The sequence below is a fragment of the Liolophura sinensis genome, chromosome 13 (genome assembly GCF_032854445.1).
Source record: "Liolophura sinensis isolate JHLJ2023 chromosome 13, CUHK_Ljap_v2, whole genome shotgun sequence".
Lineage (NCBI taxonomy): Eukaryota > Metazoa > Mollusca > Polyplacophora > Chitonida > Chitonidae > Liolophura > Liolophura sinensis.
The window spans coordinates 9,584,328-9,606,687 of NC_088307.1; the positions used below are offsets into that span (position 1 = coordinate 9,584,328).

A 22,360-nucleotide genomic window follows, 5' to 3' on the forward strand; every position below is an offset into this window, starting at 1 on the left:
TATAGGGAAGCCAGAATGCTCAGGGCAATCCAAACAATACACACAGTTATAGAGAAGCCTGAATGCCCAGAGCATTTCCAAACAAGACATAAGGTAATAGATAAGCCAGAACGCCCAGAGCATACACAAGGTTATAGGGAAGCCAGAATGTTCAGGGCAATCCAAACAATACACAAGGTTATAGAAAAGCCAGAATGCCAAGAGCTTCCAAACAAGACATAAGGTTATAGAGAAGCCAGAATGCCCAGAGCATACACAAGGTTATAGGGAAGCCAAAATGCACACAGCAATCCAAACAATACACAAGCTATAGGGAAGCCAGATTGCCCAGAGTAATCACAATACACAAGGTTATACAGAAAACAGTGCACTCAGAGCATTCCAAACAGTATACAATGTTTACGAGGAAGCCAGAATGCCCAGGGGAATGTAAATAATATGTAGGGCAATGCAAAAACAATACACAGGGCAATCCAAAACAATACATTGGACAATGCAAACAATATAACAGGGCAATACAAACAATATACAAGGCTATGGTGAAGCAAGAATGCTCAGGGCAATCTAAACAATACACAGGGTAATACAAACAATACACAGGGTAATACAAACAATATACAAGGCTATGGTGAAGCAAGAATGCTCAGGGCAATCTAAACAATACACAGGGTAATACAAACAATACACAACATTATGGTGATGCCAGAATGCCCACAGCAATCCAAACAATACACAAGGTTATAATGAAGTCAGAATGCACAGAGCAATCCAAACAATACACAAAGTTATAGGGAAGCCAGAATGCTCAGGGCAATCCAAACAATACATAGGACAATGCAAACAATATACAGGGCAATACAAACAATATACAAGGCTATGGTGAAGCCAGAATGCTCACAGCAATCTGAACAATACACAGGACAATACGAACAATATACAGGGCAATCCAAACAGTATACAAGGTTATGGTGAAGCCACAATGCTCACAGCAATCTGAACAATACACAGGACAATACGAACAATACCACAGGACAATCCAAACAATATACAAGGTTATGGTGAAGCCGCAATGCTCACAGCAATCTGAACAATACACAGGACAATACGAACAATACACAGGACAATCCAAACAGTATACAAGGTTATGGTGTGAAGCCGCAATGCTCACAGCAATCTGAACAATACACAGGACAATACGAACAATACACAGGACAATCCAAACAATATACAAGGTTATGGTGAAGCCGCAATGCTCACAGCAATCTGAACAATACACAGGACAATACGAACAATACACAGGACACTCCAAACAATATACAAGGTTATGGTGAAAGCCGCAATGCTCACAGCAATCTGAACAATACACAGGACAATCCGAACAATATACAGGACACCTCCAAACAATATACAAGGTTATGGTGAAGCCGCAATGCTCACAGCAATCTGAAACAATACACAGGACCAAATAACGAACAATACACAGGACAATACGAACAATACACAGGACACTCCAAACAATATACAAGGTTATGGTGAAGCCAGAATGCTCAGAGCAATCCAAACAATACACAACGTTATGGTGATGCCAGATATGCCCACGACAATCCAAACAATACACAGGGCAATACAAACAATATACAAGGTTTTGGTCAAGCCAGAATGCTCAGGGCAATGTAAAACAATACACAGGGCAATGCAAACAATTACCAGAATGCTCAGAGTAAGCCTGTCACCTCACTTCACCAGCTGACTGAAAAGTCTCTTAGTTCATGAAGCCCTACCATAATTATAGAACGGTTGAAACTGAGTTTACCTTGTTGGGTTCCTTATCCAGGTCTTCCACAAGTTTAGAGAGGAACTTGTGTTGTCTCAGCATGCTGGTCACGTAACTGTTACACTCTGAAACAACATATTGACACTGCACAATTGTAAATTTTTGAATGAAGCAAGGACAGTCAAGATATGTGAGTGAGTGAGTGAGTGCTTGGGTTTTAATGTCGTACCTAACAATTTTTCAGTCATATGACGATGAAGGAATTCCTTAGAGTGCTTGTAATGTGCCTCCTTTTTGCAGGACGGATTTTTACCGCTCTTTTATCTAGTGCTTCTTCACCAAATGTGCTATCAGGGCCGTTACCCCTAGCAAGAACATTTATCTATTTATTTATTTATTTATCTGGCTGTTGTTTACCATGCAAAATACTGAAGAATTTTGAATTATACCATGTCAGTTTTATGGGGTGGAAGAAACTGGACAGCCCTGAGTAAACCATCAACCTTTCGCAAGTCCCTGACAAACTCTCCAACATATTACATGTCAAACTGGTGGAAGACCAGCTGTTTCTATCTAACTTCATGTAAGACCACACTAGGGAGCACAGTTGACTGGTTACTACCACCAGAGACCCCAGAGAACAATAAAGGATGGGATTGAACCCTGTCAGTTACACATTCCAGTTTAATGGGTGGAGAAAACGTGTAGATCCTTAACAAAAGTTATCATGTCATTCATGGGACACAATGTCAAAAACATGAAAAAAACTGATACCCTTGAGAAGAATGCTGACAAAAAATTTATCATTAAATGAATTTACCTCATTCCCATGACCCAATTCCAGTCCATAATAATCATGACAAGCTGCACGAAGGAACAAGAGTTGAGACTGACCTTCTTTGTACAGGAGGTTGTAACAGAACTGTGCGGACAATTTCACGCCCCTTCCTCTTCATACTGGCAACATTGTTAATCATCTTCGTGGCCACGATTTTAAGGCGGTCAGCAGTGAACTGTGTTTTGTACAGAATCTCGTGTAGCCATCGTACTCCAACATCATATTTCTCCCTCTCCACCTAGTGATAAAATAACGACAACCTAGCAGTCTTCATCTACTGAGGGTGGGAAGTTACTGTTGCAGTATATGGATATGATACCAAATGGCACTAGTTCAACAATGCCACACTTGCAGCAGGCTTCTGGCATTCCGCTATCATTCCTCAGTTACTCCTGTGGTATGTGGATCTAGTACCTAATGCCACTAGCTCACCACTAGCACACTTTTAGCAGGCTTCTGGCATTCCGCTATCATTTGCCAGTTACTCCTGTGGTATGTGGATCTAGTACCTAATGCCACTAGCTCACCACTGGCACACTTATAGCAGGCTTCTGGCATTCCACTATCATTCGTCAGTTACTCCTGTGGTATGTGGATCTAGTACCTAATGCCACTAGCTCACCACTGGCACACTTATAGCAGGCTTCTGGCATTCCACTATCATTCGTCAGTTACTCCTGTGGTATGTGGATCTAGTACCTAATGCCACTAGCTCACCACTGGCACACTTTTAGCAGGCTTCTGGCATTCCACTATCATTCGTCAGTTACCCCTGTGGTATGTGGATCTAGTACCTAATGCCACTAGCTCACCACTGGCACACTTCTAACAGGCTTCTGGCATTCCACTATCATTCGTCAGTTACTCCTGTGGTATGTGGATCTAGTACCTAATGCCACTAGCTCACCACTGGCATACTTATAGCAGGCTTCTGGCATTCCACTATCATTCGTCAGTTACTCCTGGGGGCCTCCGTGGCTCAGTCGGTTAGCGCGCTAGCGCAGCGTAATGACCCAGAAGCCTCTCACCAATGCGGTCGCTGTGAGTTCAAGACTAGCTCATGCTGCCTTCCTCTCCGGCCGTACGTGGGAAGGTCTGCCAGCAACCTGCGGATGGTCGTGGGTTTCCCACGGGCTGTGCCCGGTTTCCACCCACCATAATGCTGGCCGCCGTCGTATAAGTGAAATATTCTTGAGTACGGCGTAAAAACACCAATCAAAAAAAAAAAAAAAAAAAAAAAAAATCAGTTACTCCTATGGTTTCATTTGCCTCAAAATCATTCTTTAAATACCACTAGATGTCAACAAACAAAACACAGCAGCACTAAAACATATAAATATAAACATGGGTGGGAGTTGGCCAGCAGCATGCTGTGTGGGATTACACTAGGTCCATTAACATGCATTAGATACAACAGGGATTGGAAATTGCCATCGACATTCCACTAATTTTAACAGACAAGAGATTTTTTTTTTTTTTTTTTTTTTGATTGGTGTTTTACGCCGTACTCAAGAATATTTCACTTATACGACGGCGACCAGCATTATGGTGGGTGGAAACCGGGCAGAGCCCTGGGGGAAACCCACGGCTATCCGCAGGTTGCTGGCAGACCTTCCCACGTACGGCCAGAGAGGAAGCCAGCATGAGCTGGACTTGAACTCACAGCGACCGCATTGGTGAGAGACTCCTGGGTCATTACGCTGCGATAGCGCGCTAACCAACTGAGCCACGGAGGCCCCAACAGACAAGAGTTGGTTTATCCAATACAAACTTGGGTTGTAAACGGAGATAAAAGTGGAACGCACGGCACGGTCGGTATTCACAAGATGTTGATTTATAGAGGGGTTGGTGTTGGCTAGTTTTACTGTATAACTATATTTTAGCTTTTTGAAGTTGTAAACATACGCCCCAACAAATGCATTTGTTTGAAATGTATTAAGAATACCGGCAGCATTGTAGTGAGTATAATGCCTAAGGGGAGTTTTCATCGCAAGTGGACAAAGGTGTTCCACCCCAAATCCAAACTTATGTGGAAAACAGCTGGGGTTGTAGACGAAAAAATCAAATCTACTTATTTAGCATATATAAGGAAAATGGCTATCTAGTTACCATAACAACTGCAAAAATAGACAAATGTGAGAGCGACACATCATCATCGGTGTATCTATGTATCCACCAAAAATTAATACTAATAAAACTAATTAATACTAATAAAAATTATATATACTGAAACTGGCGATATGGTAACCAGGACAACAGCCAAAATGAACAAATGTGAGTGGCGACACATTGTCATCTGTGTATGTTTGTATCCACTAAAAATTAAAACTCTACACAGAAGAATGTTGGAGTTAGAGCTCGGACACAAAATCATATCTATCTATATAGTACATATAAGGAAAATGGCTATTTGCTTACCATTACAACTGTCAAAATGGACAAGTGTCAGTCGCAACACATTATCATCTGTGTATGTACAGTCATGGAAAAAATTATTAGACCACTCATATTTTCTTTGGTTTCTTGTTCATTTTAATGCCTGGCAACCCTAAAGGTGTATTAACCGAAGATTACAATGAATACGACAAAAATCCAGCTGATTCCATAATACTTTGTCGTATTTGATATGCTTTAAGGTCAGTTGTATTCCTAGGGTGTATGCGAGGCAATTTCATGCTTTCCATTTACATGCAGACTTACATAAAGAGTGGTTTCCTGTTTACATGTAGGCTTACATAAATAGGGGTCTCTTGTTTATATATTAAGACGCAGCACAACTCGGTAGTTGTCAGCTCCCATAATGCCTAAAACGAAAGAATTATGTGGAGCCAGAAAGGCAGCCATCTTGGCACAGCTGGATACTGGATTGAGCGAGCGACAAGTGGCCAAAAAACTGAAGATCTCTAAGACAGCAGTTCATTACACCAAGAAAAAGCAAGCCGAACATGGTACTACAAAACTGCTAGCTGGTCGAGGCAGGAAACGTCTTTCTACCCCACGAGATGACCAAGCACTCATCCGGTCCTGTATCAAGAATCGTCGTCAGACCTCCAGAGACCTTAGAAATGAGTGGGCATTGTCAACAAATGTGACTTGTTCAGCAAGAACAGTTCGAAACCGACTTCTTGAAGCTGGTCTAAAGTCGCACAGGGCACGGAAGAAGCCCTTCATCAACGAGAGGCAGCGGAAGGCCCGCTTGCGTTTTTGCGAGGGATCACAAGAATTGGACTGTTGATGATTGGGCTAAAGTTCTCTTCGGTGATGAATCCAATTTTGAGTTGATGCCTACTCCAGCCAACTTACTGGTTAGGAGGAAGCCTGGGGAAGCCTACAAACCAGACTGCCTTGCTCCTACTGTAAAGCCTGGGGGTGGATCAGTGATGATCTGGGGTTGTTTCAGTATGGGTGGAACAGGACAGATGCAGTTGTGTGAAGGGAGAATGAACCAAGTCACATACAGAGCTACTCTTGAAAACAGTCTTCTTCCATCAGCTGCTAAACTCTTTCCTGGCTCGAATGACTGGATTTTCCAACAAGACAATGCCCCTTGCCACACGCCAAGGTCAGTTAAAACCTGGATAGAGAACCGGAACATTCAAACCATGAATTGGCCTGCTCAGTCACCTGATCTGAATCCAATTGAAAACCTGTGGAAAATTATCAAGTTCAAAATGGAGAACCACAAGCCCAAAAACAAAGCAAATTTGTTCGAATTTTTGCAACAGGAATGGGCTGCTGTGACCGCAGGGCAATGTAACAAACTGGTGGAGAGCATGCCAAGGTGCATGGCTGCAGTCATCAAAAACAATGGGCATGCAATCAAGTACTAACTCCCGTATGAGACTGAGAGTCATGTGACTACGTGACTAGGAGACAGGAGAAAAAATGAAATGCCAAAATGTTTTTGAGAATACAGTTGCCACATCTACAGATGTATGAACTTAAGTGATTTTGGTCATTGTCAAGAAAGTCATAGAGAACTGATAGATATCACCTCTTAAATAAAACCCTTATGAACTATTTCTGTTTTCATCACTTTCTTTGCCCAAACAAATGTTCCTTCAGTTGTGCAAGGTTTTAAAATGAACAAGAAATGGGAGAAAGCAAGGGTGGTCTAATAATTTTTTTCCATGACTGTATGTATCGACCAAAACTTAAAACTCTACATAGAGAACTGTTGGAGTTATAACCCTGACACGAATACGGACGGACGGAAAAAATCGCAATAACATAATATACTCCACCTGATGTCTGGGGGTATAAATATTAAAACAGAATAGAATCCACAGAAAAGAAACAGAACCTCTCCCCCTTCCCAGAAAAGAAAAGGAGAAATGTTACCTTCAGGGCAATGACAGCTAACTGTGGGCAGGTCCCACATCTGAACAAGCAGCCTGATATACCCAAGCTTGATTCTATATACAGGGTGTCCGCATCCAGCTGAGCTATTACTTCCTCATACGGCACAATCACTGAAATACAACACAGGATATATGGGATTATTTTACCACATCTCAACAGGCAGCCTGATATACCCAAGCTTGACTCTATATACAGGGTATCTGCATCCAGCTGAGCTATTACTTCCTCATACGGCACAATCAGCCTGATATACCCAAGCTTGACTCTATATACAGGGTGTCTGCATCCAGCTGAGCTATTACTTCCTCATATGGCACAATCAGCCTGATATACCCAAGCTTGACTCTATATACAGGGTGTCTGCATCCAGCTCAGCTATTACCTCCTCATACGGCACAATCAGCCTGATATACCCAAGCTTGGCTCTATATACAGGGTGTCCGCATCCAGCTGAGCTATTACTTCCTCATACGGCACAATCAGCCTGATATACCCAAGCTTGACTCTATATACAGGGTGTCCGCATCCAGCTGAGCTATTACTTCCTCATACGGCACAATCAGCCTGATATACCCAAGCCTGACTCTATATACAGGGTGTCCGCATCCAGCTGAGCTATTACCTCCTCATACGGCACAATCAGCCTGATATACCCAAGCTTGGCTCTATATACAGGGTGTCCGCATCCAGCTGAGCTATTACTTCCTCATACGGCACAATCAGCCTGATATACCCAAGCCTGACTCTATATACAGGGTGTCCGCATCCAGCTGAGCTATTACCTCCTCATACGGCACAATCAGCCTGATATACCCAAGCTTGACTCTATATACAGGCTGTCCGCATCCAGCTGAGCTATTACTTCCTCATACGGCACAATCAGCCTGATATACCCAAGCCTGACTCTATATACAGGGTGTCCGCATCCAGCTGAGCTATTACTTCCTCATACGGCACAATCAGCCTGATATACCCAATCTTGACTCTATATACAGGGTGTCCGCATCCAGCTGAGCTATTACTTCCTCATACGGCACAATCAGCCTGATATACCCAATCTTGACTCTATATACAGGGTGTCCGCATCCAGCTGAGCTATTACTTCCTCATACGGCACAATCAGCCTGATATACCCAAGCTTGGCTCTATATACAGGGTGTCTGCATCCAGCTGAGCTATTACTTCCTCATACGGCACAATCAGTCTGATATACCCAAGCTTGACTCTATATACAGGCTGTCCGCATCCAGCTGAGCTATTACTTCCTCATACAGCACAATCACTGAAATACTGAAATGAAGATCTTCGAAAATGTTATATTTTCAATGTTTTCAAGATTTGCTGTAATCCTTGAACCTTTTTGCACATTTGCAGTGTGTTTATTCAAGCATGTTCTGCAGGCATCATTCTGTGTTGACTGATAAAATTATACTTTTTGTGAAGCAATGAAACTCGCCATTTAAAACCAATGTAGTTTTGTTTACAAAATCCAATTATAAATGTCTATAAATTGCACTGAAAGTTGCTCTTTCATATGCAAAATGTTTCATATGTTGAGGACATGTCACACTGATGGAAGGCAAGTGTCCTCAAGATGTCCTCAGGTGAAGTTCATATAACAGTACAATATATGACAATATGACAGTTGGGAAATCTTGAAACTACCTTGTCAAAGAATATGATTTAAGCCACGTCCCGTGCGGCCTACATGTTATGAATAACCAGTCAGCCACAGCAGAATATATGTAACTGAACATAATAACAAGGATAATGTCCCCCTGACAGAGCAAACAGAGGCACAAAATATTAAATGACAACCAGAAGAGTATTAAAGAAGCTGATGAACTCACCGCCATCTCTTTCTATTGGTAGCTCAAAGATAACTTCGCAAAACAAAGGGAGGTAATACTTGAGGTCCTGAGGAACAGCCGTGCTGTCTAACAGAGCATTCATCTACAACCACACAAAAGTAGGAGGAACTTGTTTATTTTTCTGACTGGAAAGAATATTTCACATACATGTAAATGACATCAATTAGGTTTGTGGAAGCAACTGGGCAAAGCCTGAAGAAAATCACAGCACCTGACTTTTGGGCAGCACCTGTAGCTGTGAAATTCACTGTCATTACACCTAACAATGAACCAGAAAGAGATGGATTCAAGCACAAGAGCTTACTGGTCATGCTGGTCAGGAGATGGGCAGCAGAGGGAATCAAAACCCTAGCCGCACTTCCCTTTCTTGGGAGTGACCAATGTAATTCTGTGCATTTTAGGGTGTAAAATCTTTTTTTGCTCCCAGCCTGCCATTGTTGTGGTAGAGGTGCATGCATGGTATTAAAACGATAGAACTTTGCGGAGGCTATGAGTTTTAATGATGAAAGTGAGAAATTTTGGGTGAGAGCACACAAAGTAAGAGAGCGCCTCTTTGCTTTGACAGGCACTCCTCCCTGCTGCTAGCATAGAAACGTCCAGATTTTGATGGTCATCCTTTGTCAAGATTTTAAGGGCTGCTTTCCCACAGGCTGGGCAATGTATATTGGCCAAGGAATGTTTTGGGACTGACTTAAACATTAAACACTGCTGTTTATGAAATATATATATATATATATATTTTCTTTTGATTGGTGTTTTACGCTGTACTCAAGAACATTTCACTTATACCACGGCGGTATGAAATATAAATATGGGTCTGAGGTATAGAGGTCAGAAAATGCCTTGAAACAAATAAGACCTATACAGCAGGTTGCCGACATTCATTAACAAGCAGTACTATGTGAACTCATGAATTTTCTGAATTCATCCACTTCACTGTTGACATAACTTTAAAATCATTCATTTCTTGGAAAAGATATACATGTACTTACAAAAAACATGTACAGAGTTAGTCTGTGTGTCATCTGATGTGAACCTTCAGCAAAATTTGTCAGAAAAATTTCAGTCAAAACTTGTGTAAAAAAATTTCAGCCAAAATTTGGCTGAAAAATTTATCACAAAAAAATATCCTTATAAACCTATACATGTCATCATACAGAATGCTAGGGAATGTTAGTCAATGCAAATTCTTCAGAAAAGCTATCCTTACCAAACTAGGAAGCAAGACTGTTAACAAACAGAAATTTCTCAGAAAAGTTATCCTTACAAAACTATGGAACAAGACTGCTGACAAACAGAAATTTCTCAGAAAAGTTATCCTTACAAACCTGTACAAAGTTGGTCTGTATGTCATCCAATGTGAACCTGAAGGGTATATTAGCCAATGGGAATTTCTCATTCTTGTTGGCTGCTTCCGGGGTTAGGTTATTGGAAGGTTTGATTGGAAGAAACTGTATCTTAGCCACATCAGGAACTGCAACTTTGGTGATCACGTCTTCTGGTGCCTCTTTCTGAAAGAAAAAATAATTCAGAGATTCTAGATCCCTCATCAATATGCGACAGTTAATCATGGAAGAACCTCTTTTTTGTACAACAAAATGAATCTGCACATGAAACTACCTGTGTCTCACCTCATTCTCCTCAATGGCCTCCTCCAGGACGTCCCCTTTCTTCTTGAGCCCAGATTCCCCTAATATTTTCTGCTGATCAGCAATCCTGTCCTTTTCACTCTGTCCCATCTCTTCCATCAAGCTCTTACTCGGGTCACCAATAATCTGACATCAACACCAACAAAAGCATTAACATTAAAAGCATCAACTTCTGCATCAACATCAGCATCAACATCAGCACTAACATTAGTATTAGCAGCATCAATATCAGCATTAACAACTTCAGCATCCATATAAGCATTAACAACATCAACACCATCATCAACATCAGCATTAACAACTTCAGCATAAACATCAGCATTATCAACATAAACAACATCAGCATAAGCATTAACAGCTTCAGCATAAGCATTAAGAGCATCAGCATAAGCATTAGAAGCAACGTCAGAATCACCATTAACAACTTCAGCATCAGTATCACCATCAGCATTACCAAGATCACCATCGGCATTACCAACATGAGCATTAAAAACTGGCATTAATAATCAACAAACATGTCAATGAAAGACACAAAACTGATTTTCAATTGTAGAAATATAAGTGAAAAATCTGATGGAGTGCTGTGCTGTGAATAATGCAAGTGTATAATGAAAATACACTGTCATATGAAGATACCCTTCAGGCTAAAATACTATTATTGGTGTGAGTAAAATGGCAAATGCCCTGATGCCCCATGTATAAGGCAAGACGAACAGACAAACAGTCGGACAGTGTCAGCCATGGTAACCTACGCATGTATACACTTCACACACGTGAAGAATGAAAATGAAACTCACCAGGATGTAGGGTTTGTCCACAAAGTACTGGTTAAGGAGATTCCGCCAGAAATTTTCTGGTTCGGACTTCATCTTCCTGTAGGATCGGATAGCATTCACTTTGATCTCCAGCTGCAGAGAGGAAATAAATAAAGAGCAGACTTTAATAGTGAAAATTAGACTTCAGTGTTTTACAGGGCTGACAGACAGGTAAATAAAAAAATATACTGAATGTATTTTATAACAGGTACAGTATTTTTATAACAGGTACAATATTTTTATTACAAGTACAGTATTTTTATGACAGCTCAGATATTGACTGGTCAAAAATATAGTTGTGACTACAGCGAAACAAAAAAGGTCAATGCCATCTGCACTCAAGCCCCGATGTTCAGTCAATAGAACATATTAATATATAAGTTGTTGACAATTCAACTAACCAACACAATGATATACCGGGCTGCTTGTTGCAACTCAAAATACCTATGTCCTGTAATAAATAAAAAATCAGCAAACATATATGAGAAGATATGTCATTCTTTGTATATATGTTTGACTTCTGTCTTATACCATACTCAAGAAAATTTAATTGAAAGTAGTTTTTTCAGCAGTCAATTTAAATGAAAATGATTAATTTATTTCACGTCATGAAATTCCTTTATCCCACAAAGCCACCATGATTTAAACAAATCACATGAGATTTCATACACCCATGTTTAATTTCTGTACCGAATAGTGTGGTCTGTGGGAAGGTCTGTCAGCAACCTGCGGATGGTCGTGGGTTTCCCCTGGGCTCTCCCTGGTTTCCTCCCACCATAATGCTGGCCGCCGTCGTATAAGTGAAATATTCTTGAGTACGGCATAAAACACCAATCAAATAATAAATAAATAAATAATGTGGTCATATTGAGAAAGATCAGGTACAGCTCACATACTCTGCATGTATAATAATGCATGTACACTGAAATCTCACCTTTTTTAAATTAAAAATCATGTGTTTTAAATGTCACATTTTTTTCTCTGCGCAATATAACTGAATTTCATAATATTATTCTTTAATGTTTTCATCTCAAACAAATGATTAAATATTGTATACTTGCCAGCGAAAGCTTCCAAAATAAAGTTAAAAATATACAAAACTACTACTGAGGGTCTTTACCCTCTAGAATGTACCCCTCCATTAGGAATTTGCACTGGACTCGACCCGGCCTTCAGCACCAGGAACCCATCTGTTTGTGTTTCTCACTTCTTTGTTCCTATCTGGGTTGACAGCTCTATAATTTCCATGTGTACAATGTATACTTACATCATCTTGTGTGTCCCCAAACAGGAAATCTTCAATACAGATGAAGGCTAGGGTTGAATGGGGGTCATCCTCTACCTGCAATTTACAGCAATGATATCATGTGCACTGTAATAGCCATTGACTCTGTACATCTCTCAACCTTTTTTTCCACTTTCCTATGGGGTCTGAAACCTGTTTTCCCTTTCCTACAAACTCTGCGACCTTTCATCACTTTCCTGCAAGGTCTGCAACCTTTCTTCCCTTTCCTACAGGGTCGGCGACCTTTTTTCCCTTTCCTACAGGGTCTGCGGCCTTTTTTCCCTTTCCTACAGGCTCTGCGACCTTTCTTCCCTTACCTACAGCCTCAGAGCCATTTTCAGCTACACTTTAATACAGTGATTTTGTCAGGATCTTCAATCAACAGGTCATTAGCCCAGAAAAGGCCATATTCAATAGGTTCTTACTGGATTCATTGGGCCAAAGAAAATTGTGACACAGATTCTTAAGTATTCTTAATCTTTTCTCCTTCCTTACATATCACAATATAAAATTGGCCTAATGAAAACAGCCAACAAGCCACTGGATTCGTTCCTGGGTTGCTGCATACCTAAGGCTTTAAAAATGACATAGGAGGCCTCCGTGGCTCAGTTGGTTTGCGCGCTAATGCAGCGTAATGACCCAGAAGCCTCTCACCAATGCGGTTGCCGTGAGTTCAAGTCTAGCTCATGCTGGCTTCCTCTCCGGCTGTACGTGGGAAGGTCTGGCAACAACCTGCGGATGGCCGTGGATCTCCTCCCCTCCCCCCGGTTTCCACCCACCATAATGCTGGCCGCAGTCGTATAAGTGAAATATTCTTGAGTACAGCGTAAAAAAACACCAATCAATCAATCAAATCTTTAAACATGACACAAGTCCTGGTCCCTCAATCAGTTTGGTATAAAGAGGGTAGATGAGGGTTGATCGGCTCATAGTGTTGAATAGCAAGTGTGGAGGCATGTTCTTTGCGACATAATGACCCAGGGAGGCTGTCTTGTTCCAAACACATGCTACCATCCTATATGTCTCGACGTGAGCGAAATATTCAAGTTCTGCGTTATAAACTACCAAGCAAACAATTGAACAATCTAATGAAAATAAGCATTTCTGGCCAAATGCAGGGAGGCAATAAGGTTGGGGTATAGTGTCCTGATGCCACTTTTTCAAAATTCAAGTGAAAAACAGGTTATCACAAGTTGTTTCCATAACTTTATTGGGATGACGAAAATAAAAACCTATACTCATTCACTGTTATTCTTTTAGGCATGGCCTTGGCCTTTCGGGGTCACACTGCATAATTATCAAGCGGTCAGCATGCACATGATATTTACAGTAAAGAAAATAGTCCGTGGTCAAGTGTATATAAGGCTACACAATCCACTACATACCGTCTTTTATTATCCTGCGTTCGTTCAGTGCTCACGCATGTCTAGGACAGGTATGTCAAGGAAAGTTTGCAATGTGTTTCATGGTCCCAACAAGGCATGCATGCAGCATTGTGGTGAGTTTGCAGAGTTATTCGGCTCTGAGTTGGAAACCAGCCATCATCAACAAGCAAGTGGTCCCCACTATGTCTTTGTTGGCTACAGGCACCGCTTGTGACAAAACCAAGGACAGTGCTAATGGACTCTTGACAATGATAATGAAGCAAGGCTTCAAAGACGACAGGTCAAAAATAAAAGTAAAACAAAGAAGGAACAGAACGACCAGAATGAGGCTGAAGCCCCACATGCTAAGAGGCCACATGGTTAAAACTGGCAAACTGTGTGCCCGAATGACATAACAGAGGTGGACATGCTGGCTCTCAGGGACAGGCTAGGCATAGCCGACCTTGTTGAAATGCTCGAGCTCAGACCCACTATTCAAGCTAAAGCAGAAACTCCACAGGTAGAGCGTAAGGATGTCAAGCCTCTTGACCTAAATAGGGAATGTGATTTCCAATCAAACAGTGACAGTGAAGAAAACTTCATCGTCCCGGACGTGTTTAGTAATATGGACGCCACGTGAGCACCTACCGGACATAAAGAGGCCAAAGGCAGCGTAACGTCAAATGGAGGTCACAGATTTATCAAAACAGTTTGAAATTCCGCAGAACTGCGAAGTCTTGATCCTTCCAAGAATCAATCCAGAAATCTGGGGGGCGCTGGACAGTCGAGTGTGGGGTCGCGACATCTCAATGACTAAGGTACAGGGGCTCCTCAGGATAAGGATCTTGTCACTGACATTCCTCGCCCCTGCGCTAGGAGAAACGAAATCTGAGGTGGGCATGTCACGCTGCAGGGTGATTGCTTCACAAACTTTGGCGATGATAACGGCAAACTGCATCTTCAATGTATCTCTGTCAAGACGGCTACAGATTCAGCCCCATGTGGCTAGGAGGTACAGGTCGATATGTGCGGCGGAGGCGCCGACAACACGACTGTTATACAAGATAATGTCCGAGACCGTGTCTGTCAGATCGATAATATCTGGAGAGTAAGCAGGAAAATGGAATTCCACCTGGCAGGAAAACCGTTGCTTGGTAATATTAAAACATTTTTGCCAAACTAACAGAGGCAGACGGCAGATAAATGGATCTTGTAGAACATGGGAGGGGAAAGAATTTAGTTTGTAGAGATGCCGGCTCAGTGAGCTATGCCCAATCCAATCAAATTTGACCTAACAGAGGTGGAAATTACTGATAGAGAGCCTAAAATTTTACTAGGGAAAAAAGCCACTGAAGTCTGCTCCTCTGTTCCTGGCGACTTCTTATCTAATATTTCTATGCACCAGAAAAAGAATGGCAAGTACAGAACTATTTTGAATTTAAAAGGCTTGAACAATTTTGTTCAGTATTACCACTTTAACGAAAAAACCCTAAACGTAATGGCGGAGCTCATCGATGAGGGTGATTATTTAACATCCATAGATTTATAGATTTGCAGGACGCTTACGCCACCATTCCCATAGACCAATGGGGCCGGAAATATCTCTGCTCAGTGTGGAAAGAGGTCACTTTACCAGTACACTTGTCTCCCTTCAGGTTTGTCTTCTGCTGCGAGAGTATTCACAAAAACTCTAAAGCCTTCGTATGTATGATTATGCTAAAAAGGTATAAGATGTAGTTACTACCTCAATGACTTCCTGATAATGTCTGGCTGCAAAAAACTTTGTGCAGCTATCATCAGCCAGGTACCTACGATGATGGCAAGGCTGGAAGATAGGACATATCCTGGTGGAAGAACCATGTGACAACAAACAATGGTGCTATATTTAGGAAGCCATCAATGGATATTAAAGTGAAAACTGATGCCTTGAAGCTTGGCTCTGGAGCAGTCGGTGAAAAGTTAACTGCAAATGGTAGATGGACAAAAGAAGAATCAGGAAGGATCATTAATGAGCTGGAGATGCTGGCGGTGCAGATGGGGTTTATGCTCCTATGCTCCCATTCCAGAAACAAACACATTCAGATTCAGACAGATCAGGTTACGGTTGTAGCATGCATTAACAAAGTAGGGGGTAAAATGTCTGCTTTATTGTAACTGACAACCGAAGTATTTGAGCGGGCAGAGCCCAGGTCTAGCTACTTAAGTGCTACCCGGTACCTGAAACCCTGGGATACAAAATATCTTGTCAGATCAATTGTCAAGGTCTTTCTTTACCTTAACTGAATGGAAGTACTTGGATATATTCCAATCACTGGTGTCCCATTATTTCACCCCTGACACTGATATGTTTACATCTCGCTTGAATGCTCAGTTAATGTTACAATACAAGACAGTCTCATTCGTAGATTCATGAAGGGTTGAAAACAAGTCATGTAGGCCAAGGTGTTCATGTATGTGGGACATGCTGATCGTGTTGGCTCACCTGGAGGCTTGTGTGCTGCTTCAGGACATTTGACTCAAATGTCTCACCTTAAAATTGGTGGCGTTGTTGGCTCTGACACAGAGAGTGCAAACTTTAAAGTCTTTATTTGTTTCAAATTTAAGAATGTCGGTAAAATTAAAACCGCATGTTTACAACCAAAAAGGTTGAGTAGTTGTTAAAACACAAACAAGAATAGTGTGGTATACCAACACTGTTAAGGGCCTCGAGTATGCGTTTGTGGATGACTGTCTCCATCCTCTTCATGTCTATGGCCTCCTCCCTGGTGCTCAGTTTTCTCAGCAGCTGCTCCTGTCTGAAACATACAGTAACACTGTGTTATATACATGTAGGAGCTGATGGGGGGGGGGGGGGTAACAAAAACTGAGGGAGGGAGGGAGTAACAGAGAGTTAGTAATGGGGACTCAGGGGTGTGGGTGGTAACAGGAGCTGAAAGGGGGTAGTGACAGGAACTGAAGGGGATAGTAACTGGAACTGAGAGGGTTAGTAAACAAAAACTGGGGGGTGGGTGTAGAAACTGGAACTGAGAGGGTTAGTAACAGGAACTGAGGGGGTCAGTAAGAGGCACTGAAAAGGAGGGATGAGAGTGTATCAGGAATCGAAGGGGTTAGTAACAAAAACTGAGGGGATTAGTAACAAAAACTGAGGGGGTGAGTAACAAAAACTGATGGGGTGAGTAACAAAAACTGAGGGGGTAAGGAACAAAACCTGAGGGGGAGGGTAACAAAACCTGGGAAAGTGAGTAACAACAACTGAGGGGGTGAGTAACAAACCCTGAGGGGGTGAGTAACAAAACCTGAGGGGGTAAGGAGCAAAACCTGAGGGGGTTTGTAACAAAAAGTGAAGGGGTAAGAACAAAAACTGAGGGGGTTAGTAACAACACCTGAGGGGTTAAGGAACAAAATGTGAGGGGGTTAGTAACAAAAACTGAGGGGGTTAGTAACAACACCTGAGGGGTTAAGGAACAAAATGTGAGGGGGTGAGTAACAAAAACTGAGGGGGTTAGTAACAAAACCTGAGGGGGTGAGTAACAAAACCTGAGGGGTGAGTAACAAAACCTAAGGGGATGAGTAACAAAACCTGAGGGGGTGAGTAACAAAACCTAAGGGGATGAGTAACAAAACCTAAGGGGATGAGTAACAAAACCTAAGGGGATGAGTAGCAAAAACTGAGGGGGTGAGTAACAAAACCTGAGGGGGTGAGTAATTAACATCCACACAGAGCATCAACGATCTATCCCTCTTGTGTTATTCTGCTCTACATGTATGTAAAACCTTAGCTCATACACGCATACTTTAGAAGATACCATCCCCTAACATTTATATTAACATTGCTTTCCCTGTTATTGCATGGCAACGCCGACTCTCAGCGAATGGTAAAAAAGTTTGACCAGATACTTTCCCACATCATCAAAATTCCTTGCCTTGCTAAAAACAGATAGAAGAATAGACAACACTAAACCAAATATATACATGCATCAATGAAGTATCCCATGTACTGTTCCTTTATTTATTTGATAGGTGTTTTATGTCGTACTCAAGAATATTTCACTTTTACGACAACGGCGAGCATTATGGTGGTAGGAAATCCATGACCATCCGCAGGTTGCCATACATATTTATTTTTGTGATAAACAAGGTTTTTGCAGTAAGTGTTGAAGAAAATAAAAAACTGTTTTGTTCTTTAGCCATACGTACATTGCTAAATGAGTGATGAGACATCATGTTTCCAGTCACTCTCACATTACAACATGGTCTTGTAAGAATTCCCCATTAAAAGCTGATTCATTAAGTTACCACACAAGAATATTTCACTTATACAATGGCAACCAGCCATATGGTGGGAGGAAACCGGGCCGAACCCGGGGGAAACCCACGATCATCCAGGTTGCCCCTGTTGTTTTTCCTAGATAACAATGATTTAGGTGTAAGTGTAGGGAAGTTCTGAAGACCACAACTCACTTTGTCTTGATGACATCCAGCTTCTCCTTTGGCACGTTCTTGTAGATCATAGTAATGCAGCACTCTGCATTGTTTATCACATTGTATCCAACCTGGTGAAACAACATCAACAATGTGTTTTAAAGTCATCAATAGCTCATCTTCAAGTTTATGACTCTACCCCTTCTCAGTTACAAACTCATTTATTATTAGTTTCGTTTTCTTAAGGTAATGTTTAACTTAATATACATGCATTTCCATTGTTTTCATCCAAACGGCCATATGAGTGTTGATTATTTGGCCAATGCAAAGCTCGATTTAGTGTTCTGCTAATGGCTAAAACCAGGTGAAAACTGCATACATCAGGCCAATCCATGATATAACCTGCTACAAAAATAAAAAGAAAAAATATAGCAGGTCAATCTTCATTTTGTGTATAATGTCTTATGTGTTGGTTTATAAAAAGACATCATGAAAGGTATTAAAACATCACCAAAATAAATGTAAAACGATCTGTGATGTTGTTGACTAGTACCTTGTTGCCTTTACTGTATTACACTATCCATTGATTGAAATGTAGCAAGGTACTAGTCACAAATCATTGCACCAGCAAAAACAGGGCTTGTTGTCAAATCAATATGGTACAATATATACACAATGGATTCGATGTTGTCTCGAAAATGAAGAGTGCTCTAGGCTCAAAATGTGTGGCACAGGTGTCAGGAGTTTCAGAATTTCCACACTGCATGGGTGGTGGGCATTGCCAAAGTGAACTGGTGAAGGACTCAGCGAGTGAGAACACATCAGTGTACTGGTCCTAATAAGTTTGATATTTTCGAAAAAAATGGACAATTTGCAGAAGTAAAGACACCCACTGCCCAGGCCTTAAGGCCCAAGGACAACAGCTGTCTTAAAAAACTTAAGCTCACAAAGCATTTTTAAAAAATTTATCTATTTCTATTTATTTTTTTACAAAACAAAAACAAGAAATAAAAAAAATAACACCCATACATGTACATGTAGTCTGTTTGTTTGACTATAATATCGTAATACATGTACATGTAGTTTGTTTGTTTGACCACAATATCATAGTACATGTAGCCTGTTTGTTTGACCATAATATTGTAATTCATGTAGTCTATTTGTCTGACCATAATATCGTAATACATATACGTGTAGTCTGTTTGTTTGACCACAATATCATAATACATGTACATGTAGTCTGTTTGACCATAATATCGTAATACATGTACATGTAGTTTGTTTGTTTGACCATATCATCATAGTACATGTAGCCTGTTTGTTTGACCATAATATCATAGTACATGTAGCCTGTTTGTTTGACCATAATATTGTAATTCATGTAGTCTATTTGTCTGACCATAATATCGTAATACATATACGTGTAGTCTGTTTGTTTGACCACAATATCATAATACATGTACATGTAGTCTGTTTGACCATAATATCGTAATACATGTACATGTAGTTTGTTTGTTTGACCATATCATCATAGTACATGTAGCCTGTTTGTTTGACCATAATATCATAGTACATGTAGCCTGTTTGTTTGACCATAATATTGTAATGCATGTAGTCTATTTGTCTGACCATAATATCGTAATACATATACGTGTAGTCTGTTTGTTTGACCACAATATCATAATACATGTACATGTAGTCTATTTGTTTGACCACAATATCATAGTACATGTAGCCTGTTTGTTTGACCATAATATCATAGTACATGTAGCCTGTTTGTTTGACCATAATATTGTAATTCATGTAGTCTATTTGTCTGACCATAATATCATAGTACATATACGTGTAGTCTGTTTGTTTGACCACAATATCATAATACATGTACATGTAGTCTATTTGTTTGTCTGACCATAACATCATAATACATGTACATGTAGTCTGTTTGTCTGACCATAATATCGTAATACATGTACATGTAGTTTGTTTGTTTGACCATAATATCATAGTACATGTAGTCTGTTTGTTTGACCATAATATTGTAATTCATGTAGTCTATTTGTCTGACCATAATATCATAGTACATATACGTGTAGTCTGTTTGTTTGACCACAATATCATAATACATGTACATGTAGTCTATTTGTTTGTATGACCATAATATCATAATACATGTACATGTAGTCTGTTTGAACATAATATCGTAATACATGTACATGTAGTCTGTTTGAACACAATATCGTAATACATGTATTCTGCGTGTTTGCTTGACCATAATATCGTAATACAAGTACATGTAGTCTGTTTGTTTGACCATATCATCATCATACATGTACATGTAGTCTGTTTGTTTGATTATAATATCGTAATACATGTACATGTAGTCTGTTTGACCACAATATCATAATACATGTACATGTAGTCTGTTTGTTTGACGATAATATAATAATACATGTACATGTAGTCTGTTTGTTTGACCATATCATCATCATACATGTACATGTAGTCTGTTTGTTTGATTATAATATCGTAATACATGTACATGTAGTCTGTTTGACCACAATATCATAGTACATGTACATGCAGAAAGGTATTAAAACATCACCAAAATAAATGTAAAACGATCTGTGATGTTGTTGACTAGTACCTTGTTGCCTTTACTGTATTACACTATCCATTGATTGAAATGTAGCAAGGTACTAGTCACAAATCATTGCACCAGCAAAAACAGGGCTTGTTGTCAAATCAATATGGTACAATATATACACAATGGATTCGATGTTGTCTCGAAAATGAAGAGTGCTCTAGGCTCAAAATGTGTGGCACAGGTGTCAGGAGTTTCAGAATTTCCACACTGCATGGGTGGTGGGCATTGCCAAAGTGAACTGGTGAAGGACTCAGCGAGTGAGAACACATCAGTGTACTGGTCCTAATAAGTTTGATATTTTCGAAAAAAATGGACAATTTGCAGAAGTAAAGACACCCACTGTCCAGGCCTTAAGGCCCAAGGACAACAGCTGTCTTAAAAAACTTAAGCTCACAAAGCATTTTTAAAAAATTTATCTATTTCTATTTATTTTTTTACAAAAAAAAAACAAGAAATAAAAAAATAAAACCCATACATGTACATGTAGTCTGTTTGTTTGACTATAATATCGTAATACATGTACATGTAGTTTGTTTGTTTGACCATATCATCATAGTACATGTAGCCTGTTTGTTTGACCATAATATCATAGTACATGTAGCCTGTTTGTTTGACCATAATATTGTAATTCATGTAGTCTATTTGTCTGACCATAATATCGTAATACATATACGTGTAGTCTGTTTGTTTGACCACAATATCATAATACATGTACATGTAGTCTATTTGTTTGACCACAATATCATAGTACATGTAGTCTGTTTGTTTGACCATAATATTGTAATTCATGTAGTCTATTTGTCTGACCATAATATCATAGTACATATACGTGTAGTCTGTTTGTTTGACCACAATATCATAATACATGTACATGTAGTCTATTTGTTTGTTTGACCATAATATCGTAATACATGTAGTCTGCGTGTTTGCTTGACCATAATATCGTAATACAAGTACATGTAGTCTGTTTGTTTGATTATAATATCGTAATACATGTACATGTAGTCTGTTTGACCACAATATCATAATACATGTACATGTAGTCTGTTTGTTTGACGATAATATAATAATACATGTACATGTAGTCTGTTTGTTTGACCATATCATCATCATACATGTACATGTAGTCTGTTTGTTTGATTATAATATCGTAATACATGTACATGTAGTCTGTTTGACCACAATATCATAATACATGTACATGTAGTCTGTTTGTTTGACGATAATATAATAATACATGTACATGTAGTCTGTTTGTTTGACCATATCATCATCATACATGTACATGTAGTCTGTTTGTTTGACCACAATATCATAATACATGTACATGTAGTCT

The 22,360-nt window shown here is 40.1% G+C and overlaps 1 protein-coding gene across 1 annotated transcript in view; it reads right to left on the reverse strand.

Annotated features, from left to right (window-relative positions):
- Positions 1–22,360, reverse strand: part of LOC135480832 (uncharacterized protein C05D11.1-like) — a 46,058-nt gene that overhangs the window by 13,714 nt on the left and 9,984 nt on the right. Inside the window, exons 8-18 of the mRNA XM_064760761.1 lie at positions 18,420–18,511; positions 16,651–16,753; positions 12,577–12,651; positions 11,292–11,402; positions 10,477–10,620; positions 10,174–10,356; positions 8,825–8,927; positions 6,954–7,084; positions 2,669–2,850; positions 2,192–2,202; positions 1,814–1,899 (exon numbers count right to left, since the gene is read on the reverse strand). Coding sequence (XP_064616831.1) covers positions 1,814–1,899; positions 2,192–2,202; positions 2,669–2,850; positions 6,954–7,084; positions 8,825–8,927; positions 10,174–10,356; positions 10,477–10,620; positions 11,292–11,402; positions 12,577–12,651; positions 16,651–16,753; positions 18,420–18,511 — 1,221 coding nt within the window. The remainder of the gene's footprint in view (positions 1–1,813; positions 1,900–2,191; positions 2,203–2,668; positions 2,851–6,953; positions 7,085–8,824; positions 8,928–10,173; positions 10,357–10,476; positions 10,621–11,291; positions 11,403–12,576; positions 12,652–16,650; positions 16,754–18,419; positions 18,512–22,360) is intronic.